This window comes from Carcharhinus amblyrhynchos, chromosome 12 (assembly GCF_965287045.1).
Source record: "Carcharhinus amblyrhynchos chromosome 12, sCarAmb.v2.hapA, whole genome shotgun sequence".
Classification (NCBI taxonomy): domain Eukaryota; kingdom Metazoa; phylum Chordata; class Chondrichthyes; order Carcharhiniformes; family Carcharhinidae; genus Carcharhinus; species Carcharhinus amblyrhynchos.
Genome location: NC_137335.1, coordinates 35,067,549 through 35,090,029, shown reverse-complemented (window position 1 = coordinate 35,090,029; position 22,481 = coordinate 35,067,549). Strand labels below are relative to the sequence as shown.

The window sequence follows — 22,481 nt, the reverse complement described above, 5'->3', positions numbered from 1 at the left end:
ATTTGATGTTCTATCGTCAAACCCATCCTGTTGCACTCCTACAATATTGCCTAATTATGGTCTTACCAGACCGTGCTGTGGCTAAGAGTCTCATCCATGTTTTCACCATTTCAAGATATAATTCCTCAAGGATCTCTTCTTCTGCCTCTGCATTAGTATTGCCAGCATCACAGACTAATGGCCGTATTTCACCAAATTCGTACAGATCATGCTAACTAAACAAGGCATGACCTGCCGTGATGTTGTTCCTGATCAGTAATCTAAAGATTGGTCTTGAAGAGTTCAACTGATGGGGCTGTGACTTTTTTCTTTGGTAATGTGCTCCATTGCAGGATTGATCTTGTGGAGAAAGATTATCGATAGTGTCCTGGGAACAAATGCCACACTGGTCAATTGGCATGGTGAACCAATAAGATAAATGGGGAAGCAAAAGACAGTTTGTGCCTAAATTCTTGCCTCTCGCAATCTTGCAGGCTGTGTTTTGCTGGTGAAGTCAGGGCGTGGCTGATTAAAATATTACTGACATGTTTTACATGTCATTAATGAGCCTGTGACCTAATCATCTGGGCTCAGTTACCTTAGCCCCCTTCGCAGGTCAAGATACACATCAGCAAGGATCACAGATGGTTCCCACCAATGGGGACCAGACGTGATGGCCTCATTGGTAGAAACCGAAGCCACTGAAGCCCCCTAGGTGATCAGGAGCCTAGCCGTGTAGTGTCCATGAGGCAGCACCAGCCTGGCACCCTGGCACTTCCCACCTGACACCACGACACTGCCAGACTTGCACAGCCCACTGGGCACTGCTCATTGGGCACCAGGCAGTGCTAAGGCGGTGGGACCTGAGGGGGCAGGGACTCCAGGCAGATGGGAGCAGAACCTGAGGGTGGTATGTCATGACAGGAGGAGGCAGCAGGGAGTTCCACTGGCGGGGTGGGGAAGGAGGAGCAGTTGATCAGTAGGGTGGTGATTGGGGTGGTGGGGGGGGAAGAATCAGCCAGGGCGGCGATTGGGGGGATGATGTTCGAGGAGGCAATGGGGGGATGTTTGGGGTGGCAATTGGTGGGGGGGGTGATGTCTGTGGAGGGGGTGATAACAGATCTCCCACTGCGTATCACAGTATACTGGCAGATGTGGCACCTGTGCAGTGGCACCCCTAGAGCTCAACAGCTGGCCTCACAGGTGAGCTGAGACTCCACCCTTCCCCCAACTGGTGAGATTCACATTACGGCTTCTGTATTGTACAGATTGCTATGAATTACCATTACTTACCTCATTGAAAAAGTGCTAAATACCTAAACTAATTATTGACCTCATGGGCACTGCCCGGCTCAGCTCCTGATCACCCAGGGAGTTTTAATGGCCTCTCTTCTCCCCTTATTGTATTGTTTTACACTGAGAAATTTTTGGAGAAAATTCTGCCCTTGGTCTTTGCAATTTGTGTGGATAATTAACTTACCTCTGTCTTTGATAAACTTCAACTAAACCAATTATCTAAACCAAGTTTTCTAGGGTGTTCATTTAACTCAGGGCATTATGCCATATTAATCTGCAAGTTTTTGTTGTAATAGAATTAGCACCTAAGATACATTCATTACAAAGTGCTTTATGGTATGGCACACAAATGCTCTCTCATTAGAGGGGTAATCTATAATTATATAGTATAGAATGCTCTAAGTATTGGACTGAGTCAATGGCCAATTTCTTCTTAATCATCATTTCATATTCTCTTGTATGAATGCCATCTTGGCTGGCAGATACAGAACCTGCTGAGAGTCTGAAATATATGTGGCTGTTAAACATAATGTTCCGGTCATATTGCCCTCGGCACAGAATGCGTTTCAGTGGAGCAGGGCTGGAGAATCACGGGTAACTGGTTTGGTGCAATCTGCACTGGTGCCAAGCCTCATCAGTAGCTCTCCACCCACCACTTCCAGTAACCTGGTTCCTTCCCCGTAAGGAACATTTGAGCATTGAAATATGCTGAATCCGTTTGAGGCTGGACTTTCCCTGCTCCCAGGATTTTCCGACTCTCAAGTGCTATGGGAATCCGGTAAGAATTACTATTTGTCTCCAGAGAGACCAGATACGATGGCCATGCCGGCGGGGCTCAGAAATCATTGAAGCCCCTACTGGTTGGGAGGCTTTGGCTGGCCATTGCCAACTTGGCAGTGTCAACTGGCACAGCCAATATGGCATTGTCAGGTGGGCACTGCCAGGGTGCTACAGCAGTACGAAGGGGGATGGGGCAAGAGGGAGTAGAGATTGAGGGGGTGAAACCTGAGGGGACTGGGGCATGAGGAGGTTGCAGCATGATGGGGGTCATGAAGATGGAGGTCATGAAGGGGAAGATCATTATGAAGGGGGACCCACTGGGAGGGCCCCAATGTCCTGTCGAGGGGTGGGGGGGGGGATGGTGAGTAAACATCCCTTCAATGAGGGGAGTGGGGAAGACCTCAGTGTCCATGGCGGAGAGTGGGAGTCTCAGTTTCAACCTCTGTGAAGCCTATCCTACGCTTGTGTTTAGGCCCCATCCCTCTCAGAACCAGTGCAAAACTCACCACTCTCCCAAAAAATGATGAAGTGTGGGAAGATTGAGATCTGGTTTCCTCTCCCAAAACTTGGGAGAATTTCCCTTAATATAATCAAAAATCAAGCTCTCACATTTTATTTACCTCTGGTTACAGTGCCAGTGCGCACATAATAAAATGAAGACGTGCTCAGGAAAAGTTTAACACTAATATCATCTTGAGGTCAGCAATAATGATAAACTGTTCAGGCTTTACTCATCATTTTTTACTTAAGTTCAGAGGATTTTTGAATGACTTGTCCTTTGTGCCAGTGCCAAGTCTTTGAAATAACTTAGTCCCAATTCCCCTGCCCGCTACCCATGGCATTGCAAAATTGTCCCCTTCAGATATTTATCCAATTCTGAAACTTTTTATTGAATTCATTTCCACAACGTTTTCAGGCCATCCATCCGCTATTGCTGTGATTAAACAGGGAGCACGGGTACCTATGCCACACGGCATAGCACTTAGACAATAATAGCTTTCCCAGCAAATACATTCCAGATCATAATAAACAGTGGCACAGTGATTAGCACTGCTGCTTTACAATGCCAGAGGCCCAGATTCAATTTCTGGCCTCGGGTCACTCTCTGTGTGGAGTCTGCACATTCTCCCTGTGTCTGCCTGGGTTTCCTCCAAGTGCTCTGGTTTCCTCCCACAGTCCAAAGATGTGCTAGTTAGGTGCATTGGCAATACTAAATTCTCTCTCAGTGTATCCAAACAGTTGCTGGAGGGTGGCGACAAGGGAATTTTCACAGTGACTTCACCTCAATGTTAATGTAAACCTATATGTAACTAATAAACAAATAAACTCTGGGTGAAATAAATCTCCTGATTATGATTATTTCACCACTTATCTTCAATCTGTGTCAATTGGTTATCAATTCTTCAGTCACTGGAAACAATTCCTCCTCATTTACTCTCTCAAAATCCTTCATGATTTTGCATACCTCTATAAATCTTATTTTAATCTACTCTGCTGCCAGATTATCTAGATTCCTCATGTAATCAAAGTCCCAGAATCCCTGCTGCTGTTCTAGTAAATATCTTTTACACCCTCTCAGCCATGGCATCCTACTTAATATACAGTGACAAGTAGCTTATCACAACAATTCTGATACACTGTTTACCACGATATAAGAACATAAGAACATAAGAAATAGGAGCAGGAGTAGGCCATCTAGCCCTTCGAGCCTGCCCCGCCATTCAATAAGATCATGGCTGATCTGTCGTGGCTCAGTTCCACTTTCCCGCCCTCTCCCCATAACCCTTAATCCCCTCGCTTATCAAAAACCCATCAACCCGCGTCTTAAAAATATTTAGCGAGGCAGCCTCCACCACTTCAACGGGCAGAGAATTCCAGAGATTCACCACCCTTTGAGTGAAGAAGTTCCTCCTCAACTCCATTCTAAACCGCGCCCCCCCCCTTTATCTTGAGGCTGTGCCCCCTAGTCCTACTGTCCTTTCTGAGCGGGAAGAGTCTCTCCACCTCTATCCTATCCATCCCATTCATCATCTTATATGTCTCAATGAGATCTCCCCTCATTCTTCTAAACTCGAACGAGTACAAGCCTAGTTTATTCAGCCTCTCCTCATAGCTCAACCCCCTCAACTCCGGCATCAGCCTAGTAAACCTCCTCTGCACTCCCTCCAAGGCCAAAATATCCTTGCGTAAGTGCGGTGACCAAAACTGCACACAGTACTCCAGCTGCGGCCACACCAGTGCCCTATACAGCTGCAGCAAGACCTCCCTACTTTTATATTCAATCCCCCTCGCTATGAAGGCCAGCATCCCATTAGCCTTCCTGACCACCTGCTGCACCTGCAGGCTGGGTTTTTGCAACTCATGCACAAGGACCCCGAGGTCCCTCTGCACCGTTGCCTGCTGCAGTTTTTCGATATCAAGAGCTTATATTTATTTAGCTTCTTTGATCTAATAGGACAACCAAAAGCACTTCTCAGGAGCATTATAAGGCACATTAAGAGATGTTGGGCAGGATTTTCTGGCTGTGCTCACCCCAAAATTTGAAAATTCCACCTGAGATCAATGGACCTTTGCATGGTCCACTCCTCTCCCACAAAGTTTCCTGTAGAGGGCAGGATGGGAAAGTCAGATGACAAAAATTTTGATCAAAGTGTTATGGTTTAGGCAATGTCTTAAGGAAGAAAAGTAAAGCGGAGAAGTGGAGAGGTATAGGAAGGGAGTCCCAGATGTAGGGCCTAGGCAACTGAAGGCATGACCCCTGCACCAATAGTGGAACTATTAAAATTAGGGGCGCTCGAGAAGCCAGATTTAAAGGAAGTTGGAGAAAATTAAGTGGAGTGGGGCCATGGAGGAATTTGAAAACAAGGTCATTTTAAAAACAAGAAATTGCATGATTGAGCACAGCAATAATAGGTGAACAGAAATTGATTCAAGTTATCTCATGGGCAAAAGAGTTTCAGATGACTTTAAGTTCATGGAAGGTAGAACATGGGACATTGCCGTGAAGTATTTCAAAACAGGTGAATCTTGAGATAAGAAAGGCATGAATGAAAGTTTCAGCTACAGATAAATGGAGACAGGGCAAAGTTGAGCAATGTTATGGAAGTGGACTACTCAGTGTTGGAATGAGTATGGGAGTCAAATTTGATACCAACATTCTGAACAAACTGCTTTAATTTCAGACAGATGACAGAGAGAAGGCTGAAGTTAGTAGCTAGGGAATGAAGTTCAGAATGGGGACCAAAAACAATGGCTTGAGTTTTTCAATATTTAATTGGAAAAAATTTCTGTTCATCCAATACTGGATGTCATTTAAGCAGTTTAATAATTTAGCGACAGTGAATGAGTCACAATATATTTACCCACCCAAAACTATCTAATCCCCAGGAACAGGTGAGAAATCAGATTAAAAAGCTCAACCAGTTTGAGCAGAAAGAAATCTGGAGTACTCCTTTCTCACTTCTCCTCTTACAATTTACAATTGAGACTTCTGATCTGCTCTGACCTTTTTAATTGGAATGAACAGTCAAGTCAAACTATTCCCTTCACTATTTATAAATTCCGATCAGATCACCCCTTAATCTAAACCTTCTCTAAAATGTGGAGTTCCAACTGTCTTAGCTGGTGACTAATTATTCTTGTGGCCCTCCTTTGCACCCTGCAAAAGTCTCAATATTACCAACCATGTGAGGAGACCAAAACTGAACACAGTATTCCATCTGAGTCCTGACCAAAGTCCAATAGTATTGTTTGTCTTATGAATGCACCCCACACCCTAGATATTGTTTCATAGCATTGCTCGCAAACCATTAGAGACGTATCACTGGAGTATTCTGGTCTCGTGCTTCATTCACCGTCTTTAATGTTTGTTCCTGATGGGTGTACGCATGTTCAGCATTTGTCTTTGCTACATGCACAGCACTGCATTTTTCCAAATTCAACAACATTTGCCAGTTACAAGCCCAACCTCTCAAAAAGTCAAGATCTACTGAAGTGACTGAACATTGCCTAAAATCCTGAGACTCACAAATAATAGTATGCTCTACAAACTTGTACATTGGACTCCAACACTTACATTTAGGTAAATAGGTACAGTAAAGAGCAACAGTCCCAAAGATCTTTTCACTGGTGGTTGGTTTTATTGGTCATTTCACAATCCAGAATATATTGCCATGAATACCACTCATATTGTTGTGGAGAAACCTTTTGTACAACTTGTCACAATCTTTTTGGAAGTCTAAGTAGGCAGTGCCAAAAAGGCCTCCTTTTTCCATTCTCTTTATGACTTCTTCAATGTGAAAGATAGAAGATGCCCCTTTTTGAAAGGGATCTTGTTTTGAAATTAACAAATGGCTCTATAATTACCTGTCTTTTCACCATTTTTAATGACAGGAAGTAAATTAACCTTCTTCCAGTCCATGGCAACGATCCTAAAGTGCAGTGAGCTACTACAAACATGGGCAAGGGACTCAATCAACATGACATCCATTTATCTCGGGATGGATATCATCCAATCTAACTGCCCTATCAATTTTCGGTTTCCTAATTCTGTCTAAAATAGTGCAATCATCCATGTTAATATTACTAATTGTCTTCAAGAGTAAATCCCTCAGTGTGATTACTGCCGAGTCTACTTCTCTAAATTTAGGCAGTTTGCTATTATAGAATGAGATATGTGTTTCATTGAAAGCATGAACCACAAACGTTTGTACAAATCATCTGAAATCCCTCTTAACAATACACACTTTTTGAAAATATAGTATCTGTGCCTGTGGGAAAGTTTATTGTGGACTCACTCACCAGCAGTTAGTGCTCTGTCAGACTCTTGTGCTGCAGTACCTGATGATAAAAATTAATATGAGTTAGAATTGTTTTGGTACAATTTAGGTAAAAATTGCATTCAAAATTACACTGGCCTTCTGGTTCATTTTTAGTTCAAGCTTCTGCTCAAATTCACTTATAAATGTTTAGGAATCAGCTGAATTTTGCAGCATTTTAAAACACAATTTTTTTCTTTATATTTAACAGCATTTATGAGTAGGAGCCTGAAACTGGATTTACCACAAGCAAATCTGAAGAAGGTTGCTTAGTTTACTACTCATAAGTAACTTGATTTCAAATAAATGAAGTTGACACTAAAAGCCATTTACTACTAAATAAAAAATAATTTTTAAAAAAGTTCCAGGATTACCCTTGTGACTAAAAGAAAACTCGCTCTGAGAAGGCTCGAGGGTCCACAGGCTGCACAATTATTGGAACTCACCGTGCTTATTAACTCAGTCCAGAGCCATGGACGATTTTATTGGTGAGGCAGACTTTCAGCTTGATGTAATTTAAACCAGTGCAAAACACTGGGAAAATTTGACCTGCTCTGGATCCAACTTGCAGTTGAAATTGGTCATTCTTTTACAATGGTTTGGCCAATTTTAGGAAGATGATGCTGGTAAAACTGATGCAGCCTAGCAGAGACCCTATCTCTTGTAACATGGACTGAAATGGTGATATAACTGATTAGTATGACTATAGTTCTGCCTATTCAGGCCAAGAGAATGTATTTAATGGGATGAAAGTCTACATTGTAGGATTCTATGATTCTCAGTCAATTTGGTCACTGTTGAGTTTATTAGCTTGACCTTTGTGGAAACACACAGGACAAGGGAAAAAAAATATCGTAAGGAAAACCTGGCCAATCAAACTCATTATGGGATGTCTTAAGACAAGATAGAGGTAATAAAAATACTAAAAATCTGTAATTATAACGGGTCAGGAAGCCTGCCATATATCAAAATTTATGCTTATAAAGATACTGACAAGAAAAATCTCATTAAAAGGATTTTGAAACTTCTTCTGATCTGATAGGTAATCATGATCAGGAGAGTAAGGACCTTTGAAATAGTGCAAAGAACCATCTGGATGATGCTGAACAAACATGTGAACTGCTAGACTTCTTTTGAAGTCTTATGATAGTTTAAAAGGACATTTTGAAACAGTTCACAGGAACTCTGTCCATGGGGTTAGATAGATGAGCTATGTTGAATGCTGGTGGGGTTACCAGGATGGAGGGTGATATAGCTTTGATCATTCTCAGAATTGACCATGCAGGGAGTAATCAATCTCTAATTGCCATGGATTTTGAACATAAGCACAGAGGGATATAAAAAGGGTGTACATTTCTTTTGCTGGATTTGGCCAACAAATCAGAAATTACAGGTGGAATTCTATCATATTAGGGACAAGAAGATTGTTAATTAATCCTTTCTTATTGCACAGTACCAAGTCTTAAATAATCTGTTCTCTGGTTGGTTCCTCAATGCATTGGTCTGAAAAACTGTCATGTACACACTCCAGGAACTCCTCCTCCAACATACCATTTCTAGTTTGGTTTTTCCAATCTATATGTAAATTAAAGTCACCCATGATTAGAGTTGTCCTTTATTGCCTGTGTTTCTGATTTCTTGTTTAAGACCTTCCTGTACATCTCCAACACTGGTTGGGAGCCTGGAGACAACCCCCAACAATATTTTCTGCCCCTTGGTGTTTCTTATCTCCACCAATACTCTCCCACATCATGATTTTCTAAGCCCATATCCTTCCTCGCCATTATTTTCATCCTTCACTAACAATACTACCCCATCTCATTTTCTTTTTTGTCTGTCCTTCCTAAATAATGAATACCCTTGGATGTTCAGTTCCCATACTTGGTAACACTGAAGCCAGGTCTCTACAATTGCAATGAGATCATAACAATTTATATCTATGTGCTAATTCATTCACCATTATTGAGAATGTTCCACACATTAATACACAAAGCCTTTAGACTTGTCTTGAAAACCTTGTTAATTATTTTATATATTTGAAAGAGTTGCAGGTTGCTTTAAGAACTGAGTTCATGATTTGATGGTGATGTCACTAGGGTGTTTGCAGACGCTGTTGCTTTACTTTCAGTTTGTACTCTGCAAAACACAGACATCTCCTAGAATAAACCTGTTACTTTGAATCCATATGTGCAAACCATGTTCTTTTCCTTTTGTTAAAACCCAAAACCCCTAACATAGTTAGGACATTACAGAACAAAAAAGGCAACAAGAGTGGGATTTTGTTTCATCAAGAACATGGGGAAAAATCATAAGTAGAAAAAAAATTGTGGGTCCTTAACTTTGAATATTAGAAGACTGAGTAGAAGCAACAACAGGTTTAAAGGTTGGAGTGCGAATGCAGGAAGACAATTCAGGAAAAAGCTCTCTGTAAAGGAAGGTTTTTTTCCACTCAGAGAAGAGTGAGATTCCAGGCAGTGTGGGGACACTTGAAAAAAAACTCATCAAGTCAATGGTCTCCATAGTAAAAAGTTCTAGGAAGACAGTAAAAAAAAATGAACTGTTTCGAGTTGCCAGTTGCTGCAAGAGAAATGAAAGTTCAATTAGGATCCATGGGCCTTTCAAAAAGAAAATGAATTATGGAGTTCCTAGGCAGAGCAGTTTCAGCACTTTGTACAAATGAATAAAATTGAAAATTAGTTTTTTGTCCCAGTTTTCTCAGTACAATAGAAAGTAAAACTTTCAATTTGCTCTGGAACTTGGTTCACCCAGCAAAGTCAGGAACTAAAAATTACAATGAACTGACAAAGATTCTTGAAGAGCATTAATCTCCAAAGCCACTGATCATTGTAGAATGGTTCAACTGGCAGGTGATAATATTGCTCAGTTTGTGGCAACGTGAACTTTGTGAGTTTGGCGACTGTTAGAGGACTTTAAAATACATGGGGATTTAAAACACTAAAAGACTTTTAGAACAGAGTGGATTAGCTTAGAATATGAATCACAGATTGCCTTATATATATTACAGAAGTACTGTCTGCACAGAAACACATATAATCACAGTTAGACAATTTAAACATGTATCTTTGAAAGTATATTATTGATCAGGCATGCAGTCATTGTGGCACGCTGCTTGGTTTTTCTTAGGTACCAGGATGATGGTCATCTTCTTGAAGCAGATAAGGACCTCACATTGTTGTAAAGAGAGATTAAAGATATCTGCGAATACTTCTGCCAGTTGATCCGCGCAGGATCTGAGTGCTCATCCGGGCCAATCACTTTCCATGGGTTGACCTTCAAGAAAGCTACTTTGACATCTGCAATGGTGACCTCAGATACAGGTTCATCCAGGGCTTCCAGGGTGGAGGGTACGCTTTCGTTGACCTCTTACTCAAAACAGGCATAGAATGCATTGAGCTGAACAGGAAGGGATGTGTTGGAGCCAGCGATTTTACATGCCTTCATCTTGTAGCCTGTTATGTCTTGCAAACCTTGCCATAATCAGCAGGGGTCGGTTTGGCTAGCCTGTACTTTTGTTTGGTCCAGTACTGTCTTTTGGCACCTTTGATGGATTTCCTTTGATCATATCTGGCTTTCTTGTATAGGTCAGTGTCACCTGACTATACGCCTCAGACCTGGACTTCAACAAGCAATGGATATTCCTGTTCATCCATGGTTTCTGGTTGGGAAACATATAGATTTACTTCTTTGGCACACAGTCTTCTACACACTTACTAATGCAGTCAGCAACCGTAGTGCCACAGTTGTTCAGGCTGGTCACAGAGTTTTTAAATACTGACCAGTCCATTGACTTTAAGCAGCCCCATAGGAGATCATTTGATTCCTCAGACCAACATTGCATGACTTTCTTTGATAGATTCTCCCATTTCAGTTTTTGCTTGTAAGCCGGTAGCAGGAGTGCAGCCTTGTGGTCTGATTTGCCAAAGTGTGGGCAGGTGATAGAGCGGTAGGCATGTTTGATATTTGTGTAGCAGTGGTCTAGGATATTTGGGCCTCTGGTGGGACAGGAGATGTGTTGGTGGTAACTTGGTAGTACACTCCTGAGCTTGGCCTCATTGAAGTCCCCAGCCATGATGAACAAGGCACTGAGATGTTTCATCTCAACGCTATTATAGTGGTGCATATTTCGTCCATTGCGATCTTCATGTCCACATGGGATGGGATGTAAACTGCCAGCAGGATAATGGAGGTGAGCTCCCATGGAAAGTAGTAGGGGCGGCATTTTAGCATCAGGTATCTGGAGCAGAAAGTTGCTAGTGTTGCTAGTCTAGGCACTACGAGGTGATTAGGAAGCAGCTTGATCACCTTGCGGTCAAAGGTGTTATTCTGAACACACTTTTCCATGGGATTCAGGTGATACAGTACAATCCAATTATTTGGAGTGTTTCATGGCAACAACCCATCCTTCACAACACTGGGGACAGATAGAACCTCAGTACATAGTGACACTTGGTGTTTGGGTACCGAGGATTTATGTACAGCTTGATATAACCACGAATAGAGTAGCCATCAGGATCAGAGTGATGTTGGATGCAGAGCTCCCTCCCTTATCCAGAGATTTGTGCATGGTGTGCCTCCATACACGGTCAATCTTGGATCTCCAGATGAAATTGAAGATGTCTCGGGTGACTGCTGTGGTGCAGGATTGGGGTATGGACCAGACCTTTACCAGATACAGCAACCCTGAGAGCGTCTCACACCTGATGACCAGGTTTTTTTCCCCACAATGGAGAGGGACCTTCACTCCCACATGCCCAGTTACTGCATTACTTTAGCAATGGGCTGTTTGCAGTTTATGGTAAATGCCTGAGCAATTCTGAACCACATCCCCAGCATCTTCAGATAATCTAACCCGATGATGAAGGGAACAAAGGATCAGTCAGCCCAACTCAGAAAGAATACGGCCTCACTCTTGTCCCGGTTTATCTTGGCTCCTAAGGCCAATTCGAACTGGTTGCAGATATTTAGGATCCTGTGTACCGACATTGGATCTGAACAGAGGACAGCAATGTCATCCATGTACAGGGAAACTTTAACCTGCATGCCTCCATTGCCTGGGGTTGTCACTCCTTTTACACCTAGCTCCTTTTTGATGGACTCAGCAAAAGGTTCTCCACAAAACATCTTCACTGCAATGCTGACTGCAGGACACTCTTCCCATATTGCTTCATTGTGATGCTGACTGTGGGACAACCTTTCCAGAATGCTTCATTCTGACTTCAGGGCATTCTCCCTAGACGACTTCACTCACACTCACCTTAGTGAATAGTACTGGAGACACAGACCTCAGTGGCAAGAGTATCATTTATGCAGCCCATGCATAAAAGAGCAACTCAATGTGATAAGGTAATGCCTCATAGCCATGCTGTAGTCAATCTAGATTGCAGGTGGAGAGGCTACTGCGGGTCAGAATTGCTCAGGCATTTACCAGTGAGCTCAGATGTTACTTTGGTGAGGGAGGCAGGAGAGTATAAGCTCTGAGGACACAAGCAAGCACCATTAATGACATGCCTTTGCATAGGCTCAGTGCTCTTGAGAATGCTGCCTGTTGAATTTCCTACATACCATTGTAATTCAAAGATGCCTAGCAGAGCATGGGTTAACATGGGGTAGGAGAGTAGCACTGCCCATGGTATGGCGCATAGAGTCACACAGTAATAGACTGAGAGAGCAGTCTAGAAGGAACCTGCATGGGAGCAGCACCAAGCATGACAATAACTGGGATATGTACATGGTTAAAGATTAGCAATAAATGGTTCATGTTTCACCACAGAAGTCTCAAGGTCTCAAAATAGAACCTATAACACAACATGGTGAACAGCAGTCATAAGAAAGGTAGCATTTAAATGATGTACCCAGAACAGAATCCCGAGATAAGAAAAACTAGAAGCAGATGCAATTCTGACTGTTTTGTTTTAACCTCTAAACAGCAGCAATTCATTCCTCTTTTTCTTTTTCTAACTCTCCAGGAACTTCTCTTCCCAAACAAGATGCCAGGGGTTCAACCGAGTAGGATTCTTTTCCCACAGGTTTTTCTCTGCATTGCTAGAAGGAAATGTGCGCCTCAGAAAAAAAAATTGAAGAAACAATTGAAGAAGCTTCACTACAGAGGGCAAATTGAGAAATCCTCTACAGTGAGTGGTGGTCCATTGCAACACCTTGAGTGATGCAGAGTGAAGAAACCTGGTCAAATCACAAGACGGGTGAGTAAAATTACAAAATGGAAGCTGTATTTAAATTGTAGAATAGGTAGATGCCTTTGGGCCAGCATCCTGAAGGCAGCTGAAAGGGTTCATAGCTAGCACTATAACATGTAGTGGCTATGCCAAATTGAAGTGAATTTTTTAAAATGATAAAAAGTTATAAAGAAAAGTAGCAATGCAGAGAAAATCATGCAGGAAAAGAATCCTACTCAGTTGAATCCCTGGCAGCTTGTTTGGGAAGAGAAGTTCCTGGAGAGTTAGAAAAAGAAAAAGACGAATGAATTGCTGCTGTTTAGAGGTTAAAAAAAACAGTCAGAATTGCAGGAAGTCCCACAGAATCTGTAAAAAGCGTGGGTAAATTACAGAGAGAACCAATAGCTGCAGAGACACCCTGAAGTGAACAAAAATGGTTATTGCACAGATAGCTTTAAAGGGGCAAAATTTAAAGCTGCAACTACTACAACACAAAACAGCCGTGGACAGAAAATTAGAAGAGCCAGACCCATTTTGGGTTCAACCAGACCCAGGAGTCTTGGTGCAGAGAATTTTTAGTTCACAGGAGAATTACAGGATTGGGTAAAGATTCAAAAGAAGTACAAGTTGATGAGTTTTTATTCATGTTTGGTTCATTTGTGTGTGAAGAACTCCACAGCCAATGTATAAATCAACACCCAAATACATTCGCTGAGGTATTAAAAGACTTTGACAGTTATTTTAAACTCCAAGTTGTGGAGAGCACAGACCCTCGAAGAAGGTCGAGCATGTTCCCAATAAAGTGCTGGGGGTAACAAAAGACCCCAGAGTGAGGATGACTGAAGACCCCAGAGTGAGGATGACTGAAGACCCCTGAGTAGGGTTGACTGAAGACCCCAGAGTGGGGATGACTGAAGACCCCAGAGTGGGGATGACTGAAGACCCCAGAGTGGGGTTGACTGAAGACCCCAGAGTGGGGTTGACTGAAGACCCCAGAGTGAGGATGACTAAAGACCCCAGAGTGAGGATGACTGAAGACCCCAGAGTGGAGTTGACTGAAGACCCCAGAGTGGGGATGACTGAAGACCCCAGAGTGGGGATGACTGAAGACCCCAGAGTGGGGATGACTGAAGACCCCAGAGTAGGGTTGACTGAAGACCCCAGAGTGGGAATGACTGAAGATTTCAGAATGAGGATGACTGAAGACCCCAGAGTGGGGATGACTGAAGACCCCAGAGTGGGGATGACTGAAGACCCCAGAGTAGGGTTGACTGAAGACCCCAGAGTGGGAATGACTGAAGATTTCAGAATGAGGATGACTGAAGACCCCAGAGTGGGGATGACTGAAGACCCCAGAGTGGGGATGACTGAAGACCCCAGAGTGGGGATGACTGAAGACCCCAGAGTAGGGTTGACTGAAGACCCCAGAGTAGGGTTGACTGAAGACTTCAGAATGAGGATGACTGAAGACCCCAGAGAGGGGATGACTGAAGACCCCAGAGTGGGGATGACTGAAGACCCCAGAGTGGGGATGACTGAAGACCCCAGAGTAGGGTTGACTGAAGACCCCAGAGTGGGGATGACTGAAGACTTCAGAATGAGGATGACTGAAGACCCCAGAGTGGGGATGACTGAAGACCTCAGAATGAGGATGACTGAAGACCCAGAGTGAGGATGACTGAAGACTCCAGAGTGAGGATGACTGAAGATCCCAGAGTGAGGATGACTGAAGACCCCAGAGTGAGGATGACTGAAGACCCCAGTGGGGTTGACTGAAGACCCCATAGTGAGGATGACTGAAGACCCCAGAGTAGGGTTGACTGAAGACCCCAGAGTGGGGATGACTGAAGACCTCAGAATGAGGATGACTGAAGACCTAGAGTGAAGATGACTGAAGACCCCAGAATCAGGATGACTGACCCCAGAGTGAGGATGACTGAAGACCCCAGAATGAGGATGACTAAAGACCCCAGAGTGAGGATGACTGAAGACCCCAGAGCATGGTAGATAATATTCAAGTAAAATAAAAAATAGTTATCGACAATACCAATGCAATGAAATGCATGAGACAAAGGGTGGAATTTTCCGGCCACGCTCACCCCAAGATGGAAAATCTTGCCCGGGGTCAATGGATCTTTGCATGGTCCCCTCCTTCTCCCCTCTCCCCGCTACGATTCCCTTGGTGGGCAGGGTGGGAAAATTCCACCCAAAATGTTTGCCTCAGAAGAAAGTGATGGCTGAGAAGAAATCAAACGACTTAATATTGAAGATTTTTGAAAATGCTGTCACAGTACCCAAACTGCAAATGCTGAATGAGTAGATGGCTGTAAATAAAGGAAGCTACTTAAGGTAACTCAAAAGGACACAATGAGTTGTCCTTTTGAGGACAAGAAAATAGTCATATCAGAGCTGAACTGGAAGATTAGGAGCTCTAGATTAAAGCTGAGTATATACCTTTGAAAACACACAATAAATTTGTCTTGGATGAACCGAACTGTTTGAGATATGAACAAACAAATTTCAGAGACAACATAAAAGTACCGGGAGAAAATAAATCAATACCACAAATCAAAGCTGGAGTTGGGAAAAGTCAGTCACATGTGTAGACAGTTAAAAAGCAGGTGAAAAGGCATGCAAAGAAGCTGTGAGCCTGAAACTAGCCTTGAAGAAACAATATGTAGCCATGGAGAAACCTGAGGAGCTAAAAAGGATGTTGAATATTACTTTAGAAAAAACTACACTAGAACTAATATTATCAATGAAACAATGCTTTGATGTCCACAGTGATTTGGCAAGTCAACAAGAAAACTAACAGTTGAAAGAACAGCTGATGGTCAAATGTAAAAGGAATGCGTGACCATTCAGCTACATTCAACGGTTGAGGACTCTGGGTCTGTACTTGTTGTAGTTTAGAAGGATGTGAGAAATAAAAGAATGTGAGAATGTGAGAAATAAAACAATGACCAGGGTGAAGATAGGGCCAGTTAAGGACAGTAGTGGGAACTTGTGCATGAAGTCAGAAGAGATAGGAGAGGCAAAGGATGAATACTTTTCTTCGGTGCTCACCAAGGTGAGGGGCCATGTTTTTGAGGATGAATGTATGATACAGACTGATAGGATGGAGGAGGCAGATGTTCTGATGGAAGATGTATTAGCAATTTTGAAAAATCTGAGGGTTGATATGTCCACTGGGCCAGATGGGATATATCCTAGGATTCTTTGGGAGGCAAGGGAGGAAATTGCAGAGCATTTAGCTTTGATCTTTGGTCCTCACTATCCATGGGGATAGTGCCAGAGGACAGGAGAGTGGCAAATGTTGTTCCTCTCTTCAAGAAAGGAAATAGGAATGACCCTGGTAATTAGAGGCCAGTCAGTCTTATTATGGTGGTCGGTAAGTTAATGGAAAGGGTCCTGAGGGATAGGATTTATGATCATTTGGAAAGATGCAGCTTACTCGGGGATAGTCAACACGGATTCGTGAAGGGTGGGTCTTGCCTCACAAATTTGATTGAGTTCTTTGAGGAAGTAACTTGGTGTGTGGATGAAGGTAGAGCAGTTAATGTTGTATACATGGATTTTAGTAAGGTGTTTGATAAGGTTCCCCATGGTAGGCTCATGAAGAAAGTAAGGAGGTGTGGGATAGATGGAAATTTGGCCGATTGGATAAGTAACTGGCTGTATCATAGAAGACAGAGGATGGTGGTGGATGGAAAATTTTCAGACTGGAGGCCAGTTACCAGCAATGTACCACAGGGATCAGTGCTGGGTCCTCTGCTATTTGTGATTTTTATCAGTCTCTTGGAGGAGGGGGCTGAAGGGTGGGTTAGTAAATTTGCTGATGACACCAAGATTGGTGGAGTAGTGGATGAGGTGGAGGGCTCTTGTAGGCTGCAAAGAGACGTTGATAGGATGCAGAGCTGGGCTGAAAAATGGTAGATGGAGTTTAATCCTGATAAGTGTGAGGTGAGTTATTTTAGTAGGACAAATTTGAATGTGGATTACAGGGTCAATGGCAGAGTTCTGAGGAATGTGGAGGAACAGAGAGATCTTGGGGTTCATATCCACAGATCTCTGAAGATTGCCACTCAAGTGGATAGAGCCATGAAGAAGGCCTATAGTGTATTAGCGTTTATTAATAGGGGGTTTGAGTTTAAGAGCCGTTGGGTTATGCTGCAACTGTATAGCACCTTGGTGAGACCACATTTGGAATATTGTGGGCAGTTCTGGTCGCCTCACTATAAGAAGGAGGTGGAAGCATTGGACAGAGTGCAAAGGAGATTTACCAGGATGCTGCCTGGTTTGGAGGGTAGGTCTTACGAGGAAAGGTTGAGGGAGCTAGGGCTTTTCTCTCTAGATGTGGGTATGCCGGCGTTGGACTGGCGTAAACACAGTAAAAAGTCTGACAACACCAGGTTTTAGTCCAACCGATTTATTTGATAATACTCACAAGCTTTCGAGGTTTCCCTCTTCATCAGGTGAATGGAGAGTTCTGGCCTCAGACAGAGCATATAAAGCACAGACAGTTTAGAGATTACTGATTAGAATGCGAATCCTTACACCTAACCTGCTGTTCAAGACCTGAAGTGGCTGACAATGTGAGTGGAAGGAGCACTGATCACAGGTTACAGAGATGTGTATTGTCTCCAGACAGTACAGTAAGTGAGGCTTTGCAAACCCAGGCAAGTCACGGGGGTTACAGATAGTGCGACATGAACAGGGATCTTGGGTTCATGTCGCACTATCTGTAACCCCCGTGACTTGCCTGGGTTTGCAAAGCCTCACTTACTGTACTGTCTGGAGACAATACACATCTCTGTAACCTGTGATCAGTGCTCCTTCCACTCACATTGTCAGCCACTTCAGGTCTTGAACAGCAGGTTAGGTGTAAGGATTCGCATTCTAATCAGTAATCTCTAAACTGTCTGTGCTTTATATGCTCTGTCTGAGGCCAGAACTCTCCATTCACCTGACGAAGAGGGAAACCTCGAAAGCTTGTGAGTATTATCAAATAAATCGGTTGGACTAAAACCTGGTGTTGTCAGACTTTTTACTGTGTTTTCTCTCTAGAGCAGAAGAAGATGAGAGGCGACTTAATAGAGGTTTATAAAATGATGAGGGAAATAGATAGAGTGGACTTTCAGAGACTATTTCCTCTGGTGAATGTAGGGGGCATAACTATAAGGTTCATGGTGGGAGATATAGGAGGGATGTCCGAGATAGGTTCTTTACTCACAGAGTGGTTGGGGTGTGGAATGGGCTGCCTGCTGTGATAGTGGAGTTGGACACTTTAGGAACTTTCAAGTGGTTATTGGATAGGCACATGGAGCACACCAGAATGGTAGGGAGTGTGATAGCTTGGCCTTGGTTTCAGACAAAGCTTGGCACAACATTGAGGGCTGAAGGACCTGTACTGTGCTGTACTGTTCTATGTCCTATGTTCTATGATGAGGGGTATCTTACTGGAACTTGTAGGATACTGCAAGGCCTGGATAAAGTAGATGTGAGAGGATGTTTCCACTAATAGGAAAAACTGGAACAAGAGGGCACAATCTCAGGATGAAGGGATGATCCTTTAAAACAAAGATGAGGAGAAATTTCTTTAGCCAGAGAGTGGTGAATCTGTGGAACACTTTGCCACAGAAGGCTGTGAAGGCCAGGTCACTGAGTGTCTTTAAGACATGATGTGGAGATGCCAGCGTTGGACTGGGGTAAACACAGTAAGAAGTCTCACAACACCAGGTTAAAGTCCAACAGGTTTATTTGATAGTAAACCCACAAGCTTTCAGAAACCGTATTCCTTCATCAGGTGCGTGGAAGGTTCCAATCAGAGATCTGATTCAAGTCATTGTCTGCATCTTTAAGACTTGAATAGCAGGTTAGCTGTAAAGACTCGCATTCTGATCAGTATTCTGTAAACTGTGTGTGTCTTTATATGCCCTTCTCTGATCAGAACCTTCCACACACCTGATGAAGGAACAGCGTTTCTGAAAGCTTGTGGGTTTACTATCAAATAAACTGGTTGGACTTAAATCTGGTGTTGTGAGACTTCTTACTGTGACTTTTAGACAGACATAGATAGGTTCTTGATTAATAAGGAAATCAGGAGTTATGGGAAAAAAGGCAGGACAACAGGGATGAGAAAAATATCAGCCACGATTGAATGGTGGAGCAGACTTGATGAGCTGAGTGACCTTATTCTGCTCCTATGTCTTATGGTCTTACATGAAGAACTGAAGACTGCCTTAAACAGCAGAAGAAACTCAAGGAGATTCTGCTATATTACAGGAAAACTCAAGATGAATCTTCGCAAGCAAAAGGAAACCCTGTTGAAGATTCTTCACATGTAACAAGAATCCCTCGATTCAAAGTTTATTCCTCTGGAAAGAAGCAAAATAAATTTAACATCACTTTGAACAAACAAAAGAGTCAGGTGACAAAGAAAACTGAAAAATGTTCCATATTTCAGGAGGGAGTTGAAAGCCACAAGAAAAAGAATTGAATAACCTAATTGAGATTTTCCAGCATTTATGTTTTTGTTTTAGATTCCTGCAGCTGCAGTAATTTGCTTTTATTTTCATCAACTCCTTCTTTCCTCAATCAGGGTGCCTTTGAACAAACACCTCTTCCTTCTCCCCTCATCACCACCCCCATCTCCAGGGGTGTTCAATTGCTCTGAGTTTGATTTTGAGAATCTGTTTACTATTGGTGCTCAGTGTGTTTGATTCCTCAGGAGAGGAACTCAGGAGAAAGGTTAGCAAACAGAGGAAGTCGATTGAAGGTAGAGCTGGAAGCATAAAGCAGACATTTTAAAGCACTACGAATGAAACTTGTTACACACATAGAAACTAGTGTCACCTCTGGATAGCTCCGAGATACAAATTATCCAACAGCTGCAAGCTGAATTGAGTGGAGGCAAGTTGGGGAAGGACACCACCAGGTGGAATTGACATCCCTTCTCTGTCAAAGGACTTCAAAGGGGTCTGCTCTCACCTGCAACTTCTGACTGGGAAAAAGGGAAATCCCTGCTGCAGAATGGAGTGCTTCCTTCTGGGGGTAGGGATGCAGAGGATATATATATGTATCCTGGAGATTAAAGCGACATGGCCACTTCAGAATTTTCACAGGAATGAATATATTGATCACAAAGCTGCCTGAAATCACCATATCTGGGGCGATCTTTAGGTCTACCAGGCCTAGAAGAGGCAGTCCAGCCATGACACGCTATCCCAGGAGAGAATGATGAGGTCAACTCCTTGCCCTCTGACGGAATCCAGAGAGCCCTCTCGTTTGCCAAGAAACTGATTTTTGGCCGATGCCCACTCAGCAGGGCATTGGAATTACCGCTAGACGTCTGAAGGGATTGGAGAATAATCCCCATATTCATTTTTTGTGAGAACTCCATCCAATGTAAAGGAACATAGACACTTTAAAAAAAATTCAGGATGAATAGCACCTTAATAATAGGTGGCTTTGATTATCTAACAGTCAGCTTGGGTAAGATATGAATGATAAGGAAGGAGCAATGATTCACCAATATGTCCTGGATTGCCCTCTAGATATGTCTGTGTTTACTCCAACATAAAAAATTGTCAAATTTGCTCTAATACTAAAGAATGCAGTGGGGCACATAAGTAATGTAAGGATTGGAGGAAAACTAGGGATCAGCAACTATAATATTATTGAAAAGCAGAAATAGCAAAGATCAAAATATTTTAAAATGTTCATTTTGATGAGATTAAAAGGAACCTTGATAAGTTGTGGAAATATGGCATGTAGACAAAGAAAGTATTACATAAAATTACATTGAATATACAGAACAGGCTATTCTCTCCAACTGGATCATACTGGTATTTATATTCTGCTCTGAGCCTCTTCCTATTCCACTGACACAATCTTTCACTATCTCCTTTTCTAGACCGCAATTCTCCCATTGCGACCCGTGACTTTTTTGTTGGGTCGGGTCGGGAGGTGTGCGTGTTGGCAATTTCGTGGGTTCCCGACAGTTTTTACAACCCGCCTGCATCTCCCAGCTGGAGAAAAATGGCGCCGCCGGGAACCCACTGAAAATCGGTGGGCCGCTGTTTAGCATGAGCTTACATACCTTTGCATGCCATTATTGGAATCCACACGGCAATCTCCACCCATGTGTGAGTCTCCCACCTCTTTGGCATGATGTAAATTTGGCGTGCAAATCAGAATAGATATTTAATAGTCGCAACCTGGTGTGGCAGCCTTGAACTCGCGTGAGGAGCTAAGTGTTACTAGCGGAGTGTGGGGTATGTTGCAGGCAGGCCCTGGAGATGCCTGGTGGCCTTCCTCTGGCTGCCTTCAGGTTTTGGCCCATTGAGGAGTGACATCTGTGGTAGGGGTTGGGGGGGGCCTCTATTTCCTCACAGCTCTGTGGATGAGGTTCCACTCCCCCCCACCCCCAGGCAGCCTTGAGGACTCCTGCTTCTCCCCTCCACCTATCCCCCTCCTCCAAGCAGTGCTGAAGCGCAGTGTGGGAAGCAGCTTCGAGGGCTCTCGCTCCCTCCCCCCCTCCGCAGCACTTTGCATTGGCATTGTCTTTCTGCGGGGTGTTATCAGGGACTCGACTGAGTGCTGGTGTTCCGGGGTGGGGGAGGAGTGCACCATGTGCTGCCTGAGGCCTAACCAGATGGAGCAGCTGCTGCTCCAGGCCGGGGTGCAGAGGTTCAGACATGGACTGTATGGAATCTGCTGCCACTGGGCACACATCTGTGCTGATTTATAATCTGTCCCTGCCCTGTGACACAGACCAGCAACACATACCTGTAACAGATGCTGCAGTTGCACACACAGCAATGGCTGAAGGGTGCACATTGCCCATGCCTACACACCGACCTGCATTATCTGTACCAGCATTTGTCATGATGGGAATCTCACACAACCTTATTTGGGCCACGCATGGCACCATGGATTGTGTGGGGTTGCCAGCTCCCACAAGAGCCCAGGTGAGGGATTGGGGAGGTGCTGGGTCTATGCAGCCAATGATAATAATCCGTCATTCTATACTCTTTCCAAACCCCACTGTGCAGATGGATCTCGGTTTGATCCATCTAGAGCTGGCCATGTTGGTGGCAGCAGGGGCAGAAGAGGAGGAGGCGGTGGTTCAAGAGGTGATGGGCATGGAGAGACCATCACAAGAGCAGCCACCACCAGACCCTCAGGAAGGAAGGCAGGGAGCTGCCACTGAGGGCTAGGAGGTGAGTGGGCAGCCTCCCAAGAGGGTGCACAGAAGACGGAAGGTGCTGAGGCCAAGGAGATACAGGCCCTGCAATTCCTACAAGGCACTCTGCGCCTGTCCAAGACCACAATGCATCACATTTGTGAAGTGCTCTCACACCTGGCACTTCGAGATAGCAGCAGCCATCTGCTCCCTGTAGACGTGAAGGTA

The 22,481-nt window shown here is 43.7% G+C and overlaps 1 protein-coding gene across 4 annotated transcripts in view; it reads right to left on the bottom strand.

Moving 5' to 3' along the window:
* Window positions 1-22,481, bottom strand: part of pde10a (phosphodiesterase 10A) — a 455,060-nt gene that overhangs the window by 380,528 nt on the left and 52,051 nt on the right. For 3 of the 4 annotated variants that reach the window (XM_080200357.1, XM_080200352.1, XM_080200356.1), the window contains exon 2: window positions 6,856-6,894. The exons of the other annotated variant lie outside the window; for it this stretch is intronic. In XM_080200357.1, coding sequence (XP_080056483.1) covers window positions 6,856-6,894 — 39 coding nt within the window. The remainder of the gene's footprint in view (window positions 1-6,855; window positions 6,895-22,481) is intronic. 4 annotated transcript variants of the gene reach the window in all.